Source organism: Pseudorasbora parva, chromosome 7, assembly GCF_024679245.1.
Source record: "Pseudorasbora parva isolate DD20220531a chromosome 7, ASM2467924v1, whole genome shotgun sequence".
NCBI lineage: Eukaryota > Metazoa > Chordata > Actinopteri > Cypriniformes > Gobionidae > Pseudorasbora > Pseudorasbora parva.
This window is the reverse complement of record NC_090178.1, coordinates 11,701,399-11,718,193: the sequence shown is the minus strand read 5'-3', so window position 1 is coordinate 11,718,193 and position 16,795 is coordinate 11,701,399. Positions and strand designations below refer to the sequence as shown.

At 37.3% G+C, this 16,795-nt stretch overlaps 2 protein-coding genes across 2 annotated transcripts in view; one reads left to right on the top strand and one right to left on the bottom strand.

Annotated features, from left to right (window-relative positions):
• The window catches only part of atp2c1 (ATPase secretory pathway Ca2+ transporting 1), a 42,454-nt gene extending 38,027 nt beyond the window's left edge, over window positions 1-4,427 (bottom strand). The window contains exon 1 of the mRNA XM_067448154.1: window positions 4,343-4,427. Coding sequence (XP_067304255.1) covers window positions 4,343-4,366 — 24 coding nt within the window. The 5' untranslated portion in view covers window positions 4,367-4,427. The remainder of the gene's footprint in view (window positions 1-4,342) is intronic.
• A 1,097-nt stretch (window positions 4,428-5,524) lies between these two features.
• Window positions 5,525-16,793, top strand: ubxn11 (UBX domain protein 11). The gene is made up of 13 exons (XM_067448153.1): window positions 5,525-5,792; window positions 7,357-7,391; window positions 7,858-7,974; window positions 8,062-8,159; window positions 8,347-8,401; window positions 10,035-10,117; window positions 10,286-10,585; window positions 10,707-10,784; window positions 11,633-11,783; window positions 11,884-11,987; window positions 13,538-13,611; window positions 13,710-13,841; window positions 16,243-16,793. Exons 1-13 carry the CDS (start codon window positions 5,728-5,730, stop codon window positions 16,415-16,417), a joined length of 1,467 nt encoding a protein of 488 aa, XP_067304254.1. The 5' UTR covers window positions 5,525-5,727; the 3' UTR covers window positions 16,418-16,793.
• The last annotated feature ends 2 nt before the right edge of the window (window positions 16,794-16,795 follow it).

Genomic DNA, 16,795 nt, shown 5'->3' with positions numbered 1-16,795 from the left:
GATAGATAGATAGATAGATAGATAGATAGATAGATAGATAGATAGATAGATAGATAGATAGATAGATAGATAGATAGATAGATAGATAGATAGATAGATAGATAGATAGATAGATAGATAGATGTTTTTAGATATGGACAACGCACAGTCACGCTCTTCTATTGTAGAAAAGTGAAGCTGCCAGTTCCAGAATGACACTGACATGTGACCTGATTGTGAATCTGAGCAGTAGTGAGAGTGAAGTGGATGCCCAATGTGCCCATACTACCCCAGAATCAGTTAGTACAGTTTACTACAGAACAACTACTTATGCTGCTGGGAAATATTATGGAAATGTAGAAATTAAAGTTAAAGCTCCTATTCGAATCCAGAAAAAAGTCTGTCGGTGCCTCTGTGACCACTTCACTCATAGAAGCTGTCAATCATGACGTCAATCATGGGCGGGTTTATGACCTATACTGGGAACAACCACCTGGATGCAATCAAAACATTTTGGCTTCACATTTCAGCACACTTGATTTGCTCTGAATTGGCTTAAAAGGGCCAAACAAAAACCTTAAAGGGATAGCTCACCCAAAAATGTAATTGCCATTTACTCACCCTCATGTCATTCCTTACATGTATGCCTTTCTTTTTTTCAGTGGAACATAAATTAAGATGTTTTGAGAAATGTCTCTGTTTTTCATTTATATAATAGCATATTTAATGCATATAAATAATACATAATAGAACTCAGTTTTCATCAAAAACATTTTATTTTGTGTTTAACAGAAGAAAAAAATCATAAAGGGATGGAATGAAATTGAGTGAGCTATCCTTTTACATACTAATGACGTATTATAAGAAAAATAAATGTGAAAAATAAATAAGATACTATTACTACTAAATATTACTCCTAATAAGTATGAACAATGGTAATAACGCTTTAGTAAGCACAACTAATGCTAAATAAAACATCCTGAGAATGTGCTCTGTTTGTTGTGTTAGCGAACAAATTTAAAAAAGTAATATCTTGATTCCCTGTTTACAAAGCAGGAGTTGAATTCAGGATAAGTACAAATAAAAGATTATCAATTACAATGGAATAGGTCCAGGCTCAGAGATCATACAGTTCAGCGAAAACAAAAAGCACTATTGTTAAGTTTGAAAGTCCTCTCTGAGAAGAGTGTTGTTGAAACAAGAACAGAGCTTCCCACAGAGAAAGAAAATCTTTTTCTCCAAAACCAAGGTAAACAAGGGACCAAATATCCAAGCACTGGCTCCTCAGTGGTGGGAAATCGAAAAATTGATTCCACTTGTGAAAATACCAAACTTAAAAGTTCAGGATTGCATCACAACGTTATACTGAAACACATGCTACCAACTGCCTTACTTCCTAATTCATTTCACAAAACCTTTTGTTCTGAATTTGAATGTCAATCTTCAATCTGTCTCCTAAAGCTAATGGGAGCTTCACAGGAAGTTAAATGCACTGCACAGTTATATATAGATAGAGAAGGGGCTGCTGGGACATGGAGCAGTTTATAATCTTCCTCCTGGCTGTCCTGACAGTGCCTGCAGGCGGAGGCTCTACGGAACTATTAGATAGCAGAGAGATGTCAGTCCACAAAGTGCTGTGAAAAATCGAGAAACAGAGGACAGGGAAACAGCAAAGAGGGAAATCCAATGGAATGAGGCGGCCCTCTTCACACACGCAAATCGCATAACACACACATGAAAAGAGCAAATATACCCTACTCATCATCCAAGGGGTAAACGGTCAGACACCCACTAAACTCTCCCTCACCTCCTCAACCATACACAGACATATAATTCTGTAATGATCAGCACTGCACAGTACTTTTGCTTATTACTTCAGCCTGTAGAGCGCAACAGCAACCACCCTCTTTTCAGAAACCACGGTTACGCAAGTACTCGCCCTTATCAATGTCTTCACAGAAACACATGCATTAATAAGATATGTCACAATAAAGGTATAGTTCACCAAAAAATTTAAATGATGATCGCATAATTTACTCACCCTCAGCCATCCTAGGTGTGTATGACTTTCTTCTTTCAGATGAACCCTGTCTAAGTTATATAAAAAAAAAATGTCATGGCTAATCCAAGCATTATAATGACAGTAAATGGCAGGCCAAAATTTGAATCTTAAAAAAGTCCATCCATCCATCCATCCATCCATTAGAAAAGTAATCCATACGACTCCAGGGGATTAAAATAAGGCCATGTGAAGTGAACGCAGGGGTTTGTGTAAGAAAAATATTAATATTTAACATGTTATAGAGTAAAAACTAGCTTTCCTGACAACCTTCCGTATTATTATGAAACTTACGAAGAAAGAGGAACGCCTCTTCCGGTTCAAAATGCTTATCCTACGTCATTGTCACGCCAGTTATGTTTTTTCCGTAAGTTGAATATGGAAGGCAGTCTTGCGGTAGCTAGATATCTTTATAACGTGTTAAATATGGATATTTTTCTTAATAAAACCCATCCGTTCGCTTCAGAAAGCCTTTATTAACCATCCAGAGCCGTATGGATTACTTTTATAATAGATGGATGCCCTTTTAGTCTTCAAATTTTAGGCTGCCATTATAGAGCTTGGAAGAGCCAGGACATTTTTAATACAACTCTGATTGTATTCGTCTGAAAAAAAAGAATGTCATTAAACTACAATTCCACAAGAAGAATGGCTTGAGGGTGAATAAATCATGGGGTAATTTCAACCAGCGATATGGCTGGTGGTTTGTGATTAAAATTCAAGTGAACCTGGTTCACTTCACTTTTGTTCAATTCAAGTTTAATACAATCGTCTCTAACCTCACTGATAAACAAGGGTTTGTGCTTATACAACATTTTTCTTTAACTACATTTATTACAATAACACAAACTCAAAAAATACGTTTTAATAAAACACAAAGCGTTTGTGCAATTTGAGAAACAAAAATCACAATATATCATTGTATCCATCTATATCTCAGTCTGCACATAAGGTATGTTTATTTTGTTATTGTTAAAAAACAACCTCTCTACGGATATAAAGAAAGGGCCTATAGAACTAGTGTGGCTCACATTAACTAGCCACGTGACACTACACTGGTTTTCTATTTCACTGCAGGCACATGAGAAATCTCACTAAACCAAAGAAAAGACAGAAATATGTGGACAGAACTTGACACTCCAACATGACGTGTCTGACAACAATGCTATAGATCAGAATGTATACTACTGCAACATGCATGTCAGCAAATTACAAAGACACATTTTCTCACAGCGAGAAAAAACATCATTGACTTCCTTTATTTTATCTGATCAAGTGTTTTAAAATCATGAACTTGCATACAATGCCCAAACATGCTGTCTAGGTAGGCCTCTCAATAGGTTTTAGGACACAGATTACATGTATGCATTCCCTCTGCCAGAGCACGAGGGATGAACTGGACTCTGACTCCCCAGTTACTCCATGTTTGTTGTCATTGGCGCACCCGTGCTTGTAAAAACCTCTAGTCAAGCACACCACACAGTGGCAATGAACTTTAACACTGCATTAGCCAGAGAACGACAGCAGGCTGGGGTGCAGTTTACTACTCATGTAATGCTTATAAGGTTACTCTGAGGCCTGTTTATTGAAAGAAAACAATAGTTCCCTGTAATACCCTGTTCTATTTGCTTGATTGTCGATAACAGATATAACAGCTGAGACACGTTTGACAAGGTGTTACGTTAACTAAGTGTGCGCGAATGTGCGTCCGACAAAACCGGTTGGTATGCTAAAAAAAAATCTATATTTTTCAGTGCTCTACTTCAAGATATAGGTATTATACACGACCAAAATAAACCAATTCTATCCATACACACTACAAAGGCTGGATGTATTACTTATTCTCACTCTCAACTAAAGTTTCAAGCGTCCTCAGTCTCAAATGCGTTGAAGTGAAACCTACTAAATTCATCTATAACACCAATGCACGTCACGCGAGGCACGATAACTGCTTATTTTGGTAGGAGACTGACAGTACAGCACATGACGACTGACATTAAACCTTATCCTGTCGCTTTTCTAGCAGGTGTACGTTGGCGTGCTTTCCGTTGAACACGAATTTGAATGACGATCGCTCGCCCAGCGAGCGGCGACAACACGCTTTCTGCTAATGTTTAAATCACACTAGCGGGTTTCTAATTATGTTTTAGCTGTGTTTCATGGCATTCATCCACACAGAACTTAGTGTGGAATAATATCTAAACAAACGGGGCTTTGTTTGAGCCTCGCAGTGGGTATTTTAGAGCGCTATAAAGCCGGCAATGGTTATCGGAACAAGGAAAAATGCCTTTTCTTGAAACTTACCAGCGGGTCCTTTTTCTTTTGCATCTTCCGTGAGCTTTCGTCGAATCTGTCTGACGGCCGTTGATGGCGTCATCGCGCAGGGCACGTTTTTACGTGATGGGGGCGGGATGACGAGAAGAACTGTCAATAAACTTAACAAACTGTTCGTACATCAAATAATTTCCAGGAAAGATAAGTCGTTGACATAGTGGGATTGATAGGCTCTTAGAAATATATTTCTAATCATGTTCTATTTGCACTGTTATATATATATAAATATACACGCCAGCTTATTTTGTCTCTAAATTTGGAATTGAATAGCCTGCAATTGTTTTAATAATGCGCTATAACATCGTTTTTTTGGGATCTGAAAAAATGACTAAAGACAACAAATAATATGCATTTAAAATTGTTTTTGCTGTTCTATCTTAATTTTATAAACCAAGACTCTCTCAATTTGATCTTGTATGTTGCACACATAGATCTTTATAGTCTTACAGCTTTAAAAAAAAAAATTGTGTGAATAATAATATTTTCTGAAATGCATCACTCATAGTGTTTTATGATAAGACAATTGAGCTATTTTCTAGTCTACATGTAAAAGTTATCTGTGAAATTAAATATGATTTAATTCCTTAGTTGCAGATTTATACTATGAAATTTCCAACATAAAAAAACACATTTTATCAAAGTTCTTTCTCATTAATAATTCGATTTTATTGTGTTTTAATTTAGCCTGTAATTTTGTATGTGCATTTGTCAATTTTATTAAAGTCAAGTTTATGTTATAGCTGTTTCTCTTTTTATTTTATGTCCGTTTTTGTAATTTTAGGACTTAACTTACACTTATATATTCTTTCAGTTAGTGGTCTAATCAAATAGTATTTTCTAGTGTTTTTATTTTTTTATCTATCAACTTTATTTCAATGAAAGAAAAATAGTTTTAATAGTTATGGTTAACAATAACAGCAATGCATTTGCTTTTTTATTTATTTATTTATTTTTGCTATGCGTTTCAAACTTTGACATGGAGTTCAACTTCATTCCCATATTTTCTTCAAATAGCCTAATCTAACTGGTTACTTCCATGGTTACTTCACTCATTGATCACATACCCAGATCCGCAGCGCCACACAGTGGAGGTTTGAATAAGTGGAGCTTTCTCGTTACCAACGACAACTGTTCAAACAAACATACCAGCACTAAAAACACAGAAATCCAAGTGTAACTTAAAAAAACAAAACAAATAGCAAATAGGTTAAAGGCGTAGCTTTTCCAAATATCGTGTTTTTGGGAATTAGGAAGAGTGTGTCATTGTTTTAAATCGCTGTTTGTTACTTTACTGTATTCTTGATGACATAATCATCTTTAGTAACGTACCAAATTAACTCGTGTTTTTTGCAAACATGAGCTCACCGCTCTCTACCCTGAGGAAGAACAAACGAGCTCCTCTACCAGAGATACATGATGGGTAAGTTCAAAAAATGCAGCAGGAATGTTAAATACTGCAGATACTAAATTGTCACGTATCTTTTATGAAAAGCTGTAAAACATGACACTTGAAATTATTGTACAGGAGATCAAAGTAACGAAATTATTACACACTGTTCGTACCTGAACATCACAGACAGTACCACACATTTTTGTCTGTATATTTGATTGATGATTTATTTTAATGTCTGTATTAATGTTATAGTTTACCTTGCTTCTTTGCTCGTTTATAACCAAAATAATAATTTATAACTAATATTACCTGCTAGTTTGCACATGTATTGTGGTCCAGACTAATATAATAATATAATGTATAGTTGCATATATGCAGGTTTTGGTTTTACCCCATCTGTAAAGTTGTGAGGTGGGGCCTCCATGCATCGGACTTGTTTGTTCAGCACATCCTACAAATGATAAGCACATCCTCCACATTTTTTACATCCGTGAGATGTGATTCATCAAACCAGCCCACCCTCTTCCACTGCTCCTTAGTCCAGTTCTTATGCTCACGTGCCTACTGTTGGCACTTTTGTTGGTGGATGGGGGTCAGCATGGGCACCCTGACTGGTCTGCGGCTATGCAGCCCCATACACAACAAAGTGTGATTTACTGTGTATTCTGACTTTCAGAACCAGAATTAACTTCTTGAGCAATTTGAGCTACAGTAACTCATCTGTTGTATTGGACCACACAGGCCAGCCTCCCCACGTGCATCAGTGAGCCTTGGCCACCTATGATCCTGTCGCCGGTTCACCACTGTTCCTTCCCTGGACCACTTTTGATAGATACTGACCACTGCAGACCAGGAACACCCTACAAGAGCTACAGTTTTAGAGATGCTCTGACCCAGTTGTCTAGCCGTCACAATTTGGCCCTTGTCAAACTTGCGCAATCCTTAGGCTTGCCCATTTTTCCTGCTTCTAACACATCAACTTTGAGGTTAAAATGTTCACTTGCTGCCTATATCCCACCCACTAACAGGTGCTGTGATGAAGAGATAATCAGTGTTATTCACTTCATCTGCAAGAGGTCATAATGTTATATTATATATATATATATATATATATATATTTACACACACACACACATATGTGTGTGTGTATACACATATAAAGAAATATATAATATGTTTTATTTTTATTTTTCATGGTAGATGCTATTAATCAAGTTGATATTATTAATATATAAAGAATAAAGATTATACCGGTAATACAAATACATCATATATAGGATAGACAGGAAGGGATGTATTATTGTGGGGGTAATGGAACATGCATTAACAACGAATTTAAAACATCCCACCCTCCCCATAAAATTACAGAGATTTACATGATATTATCAAAATGTTATCAAAATATGTTTACCATTTTAAATGAACTTTGATTAGACAATTATGTTTAATTGTTCTTCCTTTAAATGTCAACACAATCATATTACTTTTTTAAAGATACTAAGCTCAACATAAGCTCAAAGTTGCCTTGTTACAAGAATGACCCAGACAATCTATGAAATAATCAGATGTTGTATCTGTTTTTGTGATCTAGGGAAAGAAAGCCTTACAAAGAAAGGTCAGACACTGGTAAGACTTACAGACATTTTACAGTTTCCCTATCTGTACTAACAAGCAAATGAAATGGCAAGATAAATGTCAAGAGTCAAAACAGTTTGAACTGCTTTTCTAATGCCATCCGTTACAGATTATATAAATTGAAGGTTTCCATCCATGCCAGTTTCTGAATATAAAAAAATGCGGGAATAAAATTAGAATATAAAAATGCACAGAGAACACAATCCATCAATAAATGAGCCATCTGATAATCACTTACACACTGTAAAAAAAAATCAGGCCCTAATTGAAAACGTTCTAGTGACTGATCACTAATTTTTTCAGTTGGCCAAATATAATTTCTGTGAATTAAATTGCATCAATTTAAAGAAAATCAATTTGGCCAACTGAAAAAATTTGATGTGATCAGTCACTAGAAAATTTTCAATTGGGCCCTGATTTTTTTTTTACAGTGCAGGTATCAATCTTGATGTTTCAGACTACGAAGCAAAATTATTCCAAGACATTTTCCCACAAAACCAACCAGTGCCACACATCATGGACAATCTTTCCACTGTAAGACCAAAGGTCATGCAAAAGAAAAAGGCAAAAGAAGGTACCATGACTGAATCGACCAAATAAACTTAATGTGTTATCACAACTTTAAATGTGGTGTCTTAAATCTTCTCTAAATGTGTCGCAGCTCCACCGAGTGATTTTGAGCTGATGTCAAGTATGATGCAGAAGATCGGTCAGCTTGAGAAAAAGGTGAAAACTCAGGCTGTGGATATAGAGTATAAGGTAAGGCACTTTCTTGATTCGTACGGTCTCACTGTCCTACAGTAACGTTTATATATGCTTTGCTGTACACGTTAAGTGTTCAAGTTTGTAACCCATCAGGGTTATATCAGATGTCTCTGTACACAAGTGATATCATTTTTCAGGTGTCATGTGTGAGCACTTATTTTCTTTACACTTCCTGCTCAAGGCAAGGCGAATAGCAGTTCTGGAGGAGAAGCTGAATCTTTTGCGAGAGGCAAAAGGTAATCATTATGTGTTTAGAAAACAGGAGGTAAAATAATGCGATATCAAATTACAATAAAAAACCCATACGGAAAACACATTGTTAGTAGAAAACACATTGTACTAGATTACAATGTAGGCTACTAGATAGAATTTCTTTTAAATCCCCCAATTCACCTACAGTAATGAGAAACATACTGTGTATAATATACACTGATCAGGCATAACATTAGTTATCTCTTCATCACGGCTCCTGGGGGTGAAAATATTAGGCAGAAAGGGAACATTTTATCCTCAAAGTTGATGTGTTAGAAAAAGGGGCAAGCGTAAGCAGGTTTGACAAGGGCCAAATTGTGATGGCTAGATGAGCATCTCCAATACTGCAGCTCGTGTGGGGTTTTCCCAGTCTGCAGTGGACAGTATCTATCAAAAGTGGTCCACAGAAGGAAGGAGTGGTGAACCGGCGACAGGATCATGGGTCCCTTATGAAAGGAAAATATATTTACCAATATATTACTTCAAAATATAGTATAATATATTGTAAATACATGGAATAATATATTGATGGTATTATAAAATATATTATATATTCCTGTAATATACTGCAAAATATACAAATGATTGCCGCTTTCATATATTGCAATATATTGGTGAATACAAATATTAAATCCCATATATGTGAATATATTGCCTAATATATTACATTATATTTTCCAATATACTGCAATATATTTTTGTTTCGTTAGGGGTGGCCAAGGCTCACTGATGCACGTGGGGAGCGAAGGCTGGTCAGATCAAATAGACGGGATACAGTTGTTCAAATTGCTCAAGAAGTTAACGCTGGATCTGATAGAAAGATGTCAGTATACACATTGCATCACAGTTTGTTGTATATATTGTATATGCATGCTGACCACTGTCCACCGCCAAAAGTACCCACAGTGGGCGCGTGAGCATCAGAACTGGACCACAGAGCAATGGAAGATGGTGGCCTGGTCTGATTAATCATGTTTTATTTTATATGCGTAACTTACCTGGGGAACACGTGGCACCGGGATGCACGATGGGAAGAAGGCAAGCTGGTGAAAGCAGTGTGATGCTTGGAAACTTAGGCTTTGACACATACCACCTACCTAAGCATTGTTGCAACATCTTGTTGCCAGATACCACAGCACACCTTCAGGGGTCTAGTGGAGTCCATGCCTCAACGGGTCTGGGCTGTTTTGGCAGCAAAAGGGGGACCAACACAATATTAGGAAAGTCATAATGTTATGCCTGAATGGTGTAATATACATTTCAAGTATTTATTGTTGTAATCTATGGTCTAATAATATACATTTTCTCTTTTGTTTCATTATATGCAGATTTTTATAAATAATAATATATGTAAGTATTTATTGTAATCTGTGCTGATTTTAATAGAAAAATAGCAATGTATGACCGTATGATTCTCATCATTGTTTTGCTATTTTTGTTACAAGAATCTAATGAGACACATCAAGTAAAATAATGAGATTATAAACAAACCCAAGAGGAAAACATCTGGACATTATTACAGGGGTGAATGGATGATTTGGGCTAATATTATAACCAGTTTACCAGTCAAATAAAAACGTTGTAACATTTTGCAAATGTGTTTGTCTTTGGCTTTAGAGAAGTCTGCAAGTAATGAGAACCAAGATGAAGAGCTGGTTCAACAGTGCCTCAAGCTTCAAAACCAAGTGTGGGAAATGGAGGTGAGGTGCTTTGTGTGATTGTTGTGAGTTTTATACTGACATTTCCTTCAGCCTGTTACCTGTAATTTACCTGTAATGGAATGCAGAAAAACAGAGGACATTCCTTGTATAATTGCACTGAAATCGTTATCAGCAACTCAACAGAATGTTGTTTTTCCACCCACACAGAAGTTTCTGAATGATTATGGAATGATCTGGGTTGGAGGTCAAGATGAACACGATGAACAAGCTAACAGCCAAATTTCAGCAGTAACTTGTAGACGCAAGAGTTTCGAAATGAACCATGACCTGGTCATGCAGAACATCCAAGAACTGAATATCGTAGCAGGGGAAGGGGAGTCCCATGTGACCCCCATTCCTGGTGGGGCCAAACTTACCCAGAAGTCTTCCATCCCTCTTTGGCTCTACAAAAACGGAATTGTCATGTTCAGTGGTCCATTCCGCTCCTATCAAGACCCCACCACACAGGTTGTTATTTTCCTGCTTTCGGCTTACATCACAAAATTTGACTCCAGAAATACTGCACATTTCCTACAGCCAGAGATGAATGATGACATTGTTCCTTTTAAGAATTACCTTCTTATTGCAGGAATGCATGCAGGACTTGATGGACGGCTTTTTTCCTTCTGAGCTTCAGGATAGGTTTCCTAATGGTGTGCCCTTACAGGTGTGTATTGTGAATTTATCCACTTTTCATTCACACTAATGGTCGGTAAGATTTTTAAATATTTTTTAAAGTCTCTTATGCCACCAAGGATGCATTTATTTAATAAAAAATAATGCAGTATTGAACAGAAAAACGGTAATATTGTGAAATATCATACAATTTAAAAGAATGGGTTTCTATTTTGATATAATTTTAAAATTAAATTTATTCCTGTGATGACAAAGCTAATTTTTTAGTCTTAAAGGGATAGCTCAAACAATACTGAAATTTCTGTTATCATTTTGCTCTCATTTTATTTCTTCTGCTGAACACACAAGAATTTGAAGAATGTTGGTAATCAAACAGTTGACGGTAGCCATTGATTTCCATAGTAGGAAAAAATAAATACTATGGAAGCCAATGGCTACCGTCTGTCAACTGCCTGGTTACCAACATTCTTTAAAATCTTCTAAAAAATCTTCTTTTGTGTTCAGCAGAAGAAAGAAACTTATTATCAGAATACAGATTTGGAACATCATGAGGGTGAGCAAATGACAACATTTACATTTTTGCGTGAACTATCCCTTTAAGTGTCACATGATCCTTTAGAAATCATTCTAATATGCTGATTTGATGCTCAAGAAACATTTCTTATTATTAATGTTTTAAAAAATTGCTGTGTAATATTTTTGTGGAACCTATTTTTTTGAATAACAAAGTTAAAAGAACAGCATTTGCTTGAAATATATATATGGTTTAGGGTTAGGGACTGATCTTAGGGAGGGAAAAGGTTATCTTATGTGGCATGTGATAAATCCCATGGAAGGACCCTATATTCATTAGTTATAATGTTCTTGAAACACAAACAGGTTCATGACAAACGGGATGAGGAGTTCATAGTTAGGCGACCATGGACCAAATTTCCTGGAAGAGGACAAACTATAAATGGAGCAAGAAGGCAGTCGGTGGACAGATCTGAGCAGACCATCTCCACAGCGCCAAAACAGAGTCAGATACCAGGTTTGAACATGTCATTGGTTTAACTTGACTTGTAAATTTACTGCTATTATATTATTGTACTTTACATCTTGGATTTGAATTCCTCTTGTGTGGCTTTTAGGCAAAAAAATGTCTATGGAACAGTTTCTGCGAAAGCTCCCAGAGACTGTGGTGAAGGCAGGCAAAGTGATTAGTATACGTGACTCAGTGAAGGCTCATCTGCAGGTCAGTACAGTCATGTTTTAGTCTGTTCCGTTTAAAGGGGGGGTGAAATGCTGTTTCATGCATACTGATCTTTTTACACTGTTAAAGACTTGGAATCCCATACTAAACATAGACAAAGTTTCAAAAGTTAAGGTGGACGTTTGATGGGAGTATTTCTTTGTCAAAAATACTACTTCCGGTTAGTCATAAGTTTCGGCAAGTTTTTTGAGATCATGCGTCCCCTTTGATGTTAATGGGGGCGGAATTTCCTTGAATGGGCCTTATGGACAATTCTACCGGAAGCGCGTGAGAGAGAGAGAGCGAGAGAGAGAGAGCGAAAGTAACAGGCTACCCCCATCAAAGCGCTGGCTCGTAGGCTGCTGCACAGGTGATGTGCACATAACAATGTCACCAAAAAAGTGCGTTTTTGGTTGCCAGACCAAGACAGTCCTGCACAGATTCCCCAAAAACCCTGCGTTAAGGCAACAGTGGATGTAATTTGCTTTTCCGGATCAGCAACTGAGTTGCGCGAATGTTTATATCTGTTCGCTGCATTTCGGTGCCGACTGTTTCATAAACAAGGCCCAGCTCAACACAGGATTTTCCGATCGCCTAATGCTGAATGATGGAGCAGTCCCAACGTTAGAACCGCAGGCGGTGAGTGAGACTGCTTCAAATGTCTGTGTTTTTGCCTATGCTCATCAAGTAGCCCAAACATGATCACGTATAGTTAATTGATCAATGGAGCATGCGATGTGTAGTGCGTGTACATTTGTTTAGCTGGCCACTATATGTGTAACTTTATGTTTGTGTATTGTAAAAGCACTCCAAACAACAATACACAAAGAGGGGGGAAATATGTTGAACTAAATAAGCACGCTTCTTCATTCAAATGCGCTACTATTCCGTGTCTTTCTATGTAAACACTAACTTAGCCTGCCGTGCAAAACCAGTCCGCTTACTGTCTACACAAACCACGCGTAAACACACAAACACACGTGCACAACTGCACTTCTCACATGTACACCTTCAAAGACAAAAATACGACGATATAATTCAAGTATAAATATGTAAATAACACAAGCCGCTAAGCATATTATATAGTTAGTGTATAACTTGTACCACATAGAGACGTCCTGCTCTAGTCGTTTTTGCTGCTGCTCCTGTTCAACTGCATCCTCTGGGTCTGATTCCGGATCATAGATGTATGGCTGTATCTGATTAAAAGCCATATTTTTATTTTGAATAAAGTTTTTTTCCCGCTGTTAGGGATGACACAGCTTTACGACGCACTCGACTCAACACACAGCGCGCTGCTGCACACGTCATTATTTAGCTCCGCTCACACGACACGCCCCCACCCGCTCGGCTTTTTTCGGAAAGACTCGGAACAGCGCATCTTTCTTATATAATTATAAAAAAAATAAAGACTTTTCGGAGATATGCAGGATGCAATGCTACTCTATAGGTACTCAAGATTGACATGACACGGACTGAAACTGAGTGTTTCACCCCCCCTTTAAGGCCATTCAATTATATTTCCTATTGAACTGAATTTTCGTTTTGTTAAGGGCTTCCCTGATGGTGCCAAGAGTCATTCAGCACCCACTGTGGAAACATCTGCCCTACGGAATTTGAAAGAAAGGTATTAAAAACCTTATCTTAAAGTCATGACTTTGATAGATAGCACAAAAGTTGATTAGAGTTGATGACTTGAATCATTCGCTTTTCCAACCCATTCAGTGAGATTACACTATCTGCAAAAGACATCACCACACTACGAGTGAAGTCCGAGGATGGTATGGAGACATTTATCATGAAAATGTACTTGACTGAGACTATTGGACATCTCCGTCATTACCTGGACATAAAAAGGTACAAGATTCTTCTATCATTTTAAATGATCATAAACGTGCTCCAGATGTACACAACTTAATTACATTGCCTTTAAGAATTTTAAGACAAACATTTAAGGTCACAATGAAATCAAAACAGACCATTCTAGTTTAACACTGCAGTGTTTATTATAAATTATTTATCTGTGCATTTCACCATTTAAAAAAAAACTAAATCAAGTGCTAATGACAAATTTCATTTTTGGGTGAACTATCCCTTTAATTAAAATAACTTCCTCCTCCCTATTGTAACAACGACTTTTCTCTTCTAATCTCACATAAAAACTTATATCTGTTTAAAGATATATCTGTATAAAGTATATCTATGTCAAAAATACTCCTTCCGGTTTCTCACAAGTTTCGGAGAGGTTTTTTTTGCGAATGGGTCGGCTTGACGTCGTTAGAGTGGAAGGTCCTTGTATGGGCCGTACGGGCTCTTCTCCCGGTAGGGTGCGCGCGCTGCTCTCAAGGTGCAGATCCAGTCGTCCGTGCAACACGTCTGTTGCGCCGCGCTCCACTTTATTCCTATGGGTGACGTCAAAGGACTTTAATGCACCCGCACAGCATTCCGGGAAGACAGCGCTGCATTTGAACCGATTTGAACGCAGAAATGACGAGAAGCGTCACAACATCATGCTTCAGTCGCGTCGCAAAAGTGGATCTCCAGGGTCACTGCTGTCACAGGACTGTGTGTTTTGACTGTGTGGTCACTGCTGACACAAGTGTGTTTTTGAAGGAGCGGTCCCAGCGATAAAGGTTCACGGTCGTGCTTTGGAAGCAGGCGGTGAGAAAAACTGCTTCAAATGTCTATGTTGTTGGCTATCGTCGCGTGATTAAACATCAGTAAACAACATGATCGTGTATAGTTAATTTATCAATGGAGCATGCAATGTTTAGCTGCATTTGTTTAGCTGACCACTATGTCAGTTTGTTTATTGTAAAACCACCCAAACATAAACCTAGGCTAGGGGACGTTCTCACAAAGCGTGCTTCTTCATTCAAATGTGCTGACATTTCTTCATTGTTTTTTTTATACATTATCTGACGTGCAAAACCGTTTTGCTTGCTACTGCTAAGGTTTAGTCGCATACAATAGTCCATAAACCAAATCATGTCCTCATATACCACGAGTAAACACACACAAATGTTGACAGACGCCCTGCTGCTGCTGTTTCTCCTGTTCAATTTATTTCAGCCTCCGGATCTGATTTTGGATCATATATGTATTAGTTGAATCTGACTGATAGCCATGGTTTATTTAGGGTAACGTATACTTTTCCACGCTTGAGGATGTCAGCTTTCAGAAGCTCTCGTGCTGTAGCTGCGCGCTCGTCATTCTTTAGCTCCGCCCACACGATACGCCTCCAGCCGCTTGTTTTTTTTCCGGAAAGACTCGGTACAGCCTATTTTTCTTTTATAAATATAATAAAACTAAAGACTTTTCGAAGATATGAAGGATGCAATACTACTCTATAGGTACTCAATATTGACATGAGATTGACTGAAACTGAGTGTTTCACCCCCCCCCCCCCCCCACCCTTTAAGAAAGACCATCATGACTTCAGCTTCATGCTGACTTTAAGGCCATTTTAAAGGGATAGTTCACTCAAAAATGAAGTTACAAACCTGTATGAAGACATTTTTGAACAATTAAAAAAAAAATGTCAGTAATAGGGGTGTCACAATATATTGTAAAATAAAAATGCAACAATATGTAGCATGGATGACGACAATCTGTATTGTTCACCCAAAATAAAAATTGCTGTGAGGAAAAAAAGGACGTTTACAGAGTTGAGAGTCAGTAATACATAATCTTGATGCAATGGGGCAATATTTGTGTGTCCTGATAATGCCAAATGTCTTGTTGTGACCAGTAAAAAGTGGCCTACATTATTTTAAGTATATCTAGTCAATGACAAAGTGCTATTTATTGTTAAATTACTTTAGACAAATAATTTAATTTAGTTTATACTATTTAAAATATATATTTTCAGCTTCAGAATCATGAATATTTTTATTCGGGTGTCACCATTGTCCTGTGTATTGGTTCACCAGCAACAAGGCCAAGCCTATATATTTCCACCCCCAATATGATATCTGCAAATATCTTTTGTGTTCAGCAGAAGAAAGAACTTGATACAGGTTTGGAACAACTTGAGATTGAGTAAATGAGGACTACATTTTCCCTTTAAGGCAGTATGCTATATATTCTGTCCAAAATGCCTGCAATCATATATTACATCAGGAGTATTGCAGAATGAAATGCTTGTAATAAAAATGTTATTAAATAATTAAAAGCTTCTATAAGTAGAATTACTGCAGAATTTGACCTTTTCCAACAAGTGCACAGACAATAATTTGAGCCAATCTCTTTTCGACAGAGGACCGGGTGCTGTGCCATATGACATCATCAGTGCGTTTCCACAGAGGTGCTACAGTGATGACACCCAGACGCTACGGTCCTGTGGTCTGACTCCAAATGCAGCGCTGCTCCTGCGCCCACAAGCTTCCTCACACAGACAGTGTAAAGACACATACAGAACAACGCTTAACTAAAACTGAACAACCATTCTCACGTGATGTTAAATAATGCACAAGCATCATCATTAGCACACTTTCACAGCATTGCTGACCCCAAATGTTTAGCTGATCATGCATCAAGTAAGAATTTTTGAAATGTATAAATCCGTAATGAAACGCCCAAACGCATCAATAAATAGAACAATGAATTTGTTCATTAAATTAAATATTATAATGTGGCTTTTTAAAAATTAAGTCATGAAAAAGTCTTATTTTTCTCTGTAAATGAACCAGGATATGTTGAAGTGGTTCATGGTTTGTTTAACTCCCAAGTTATTATAAGTCTTGGCACTATTTGCAGAAATTTCCAATTTGTATCAACTTATAAATCATATTTTTGGTGAGGTCAACTTC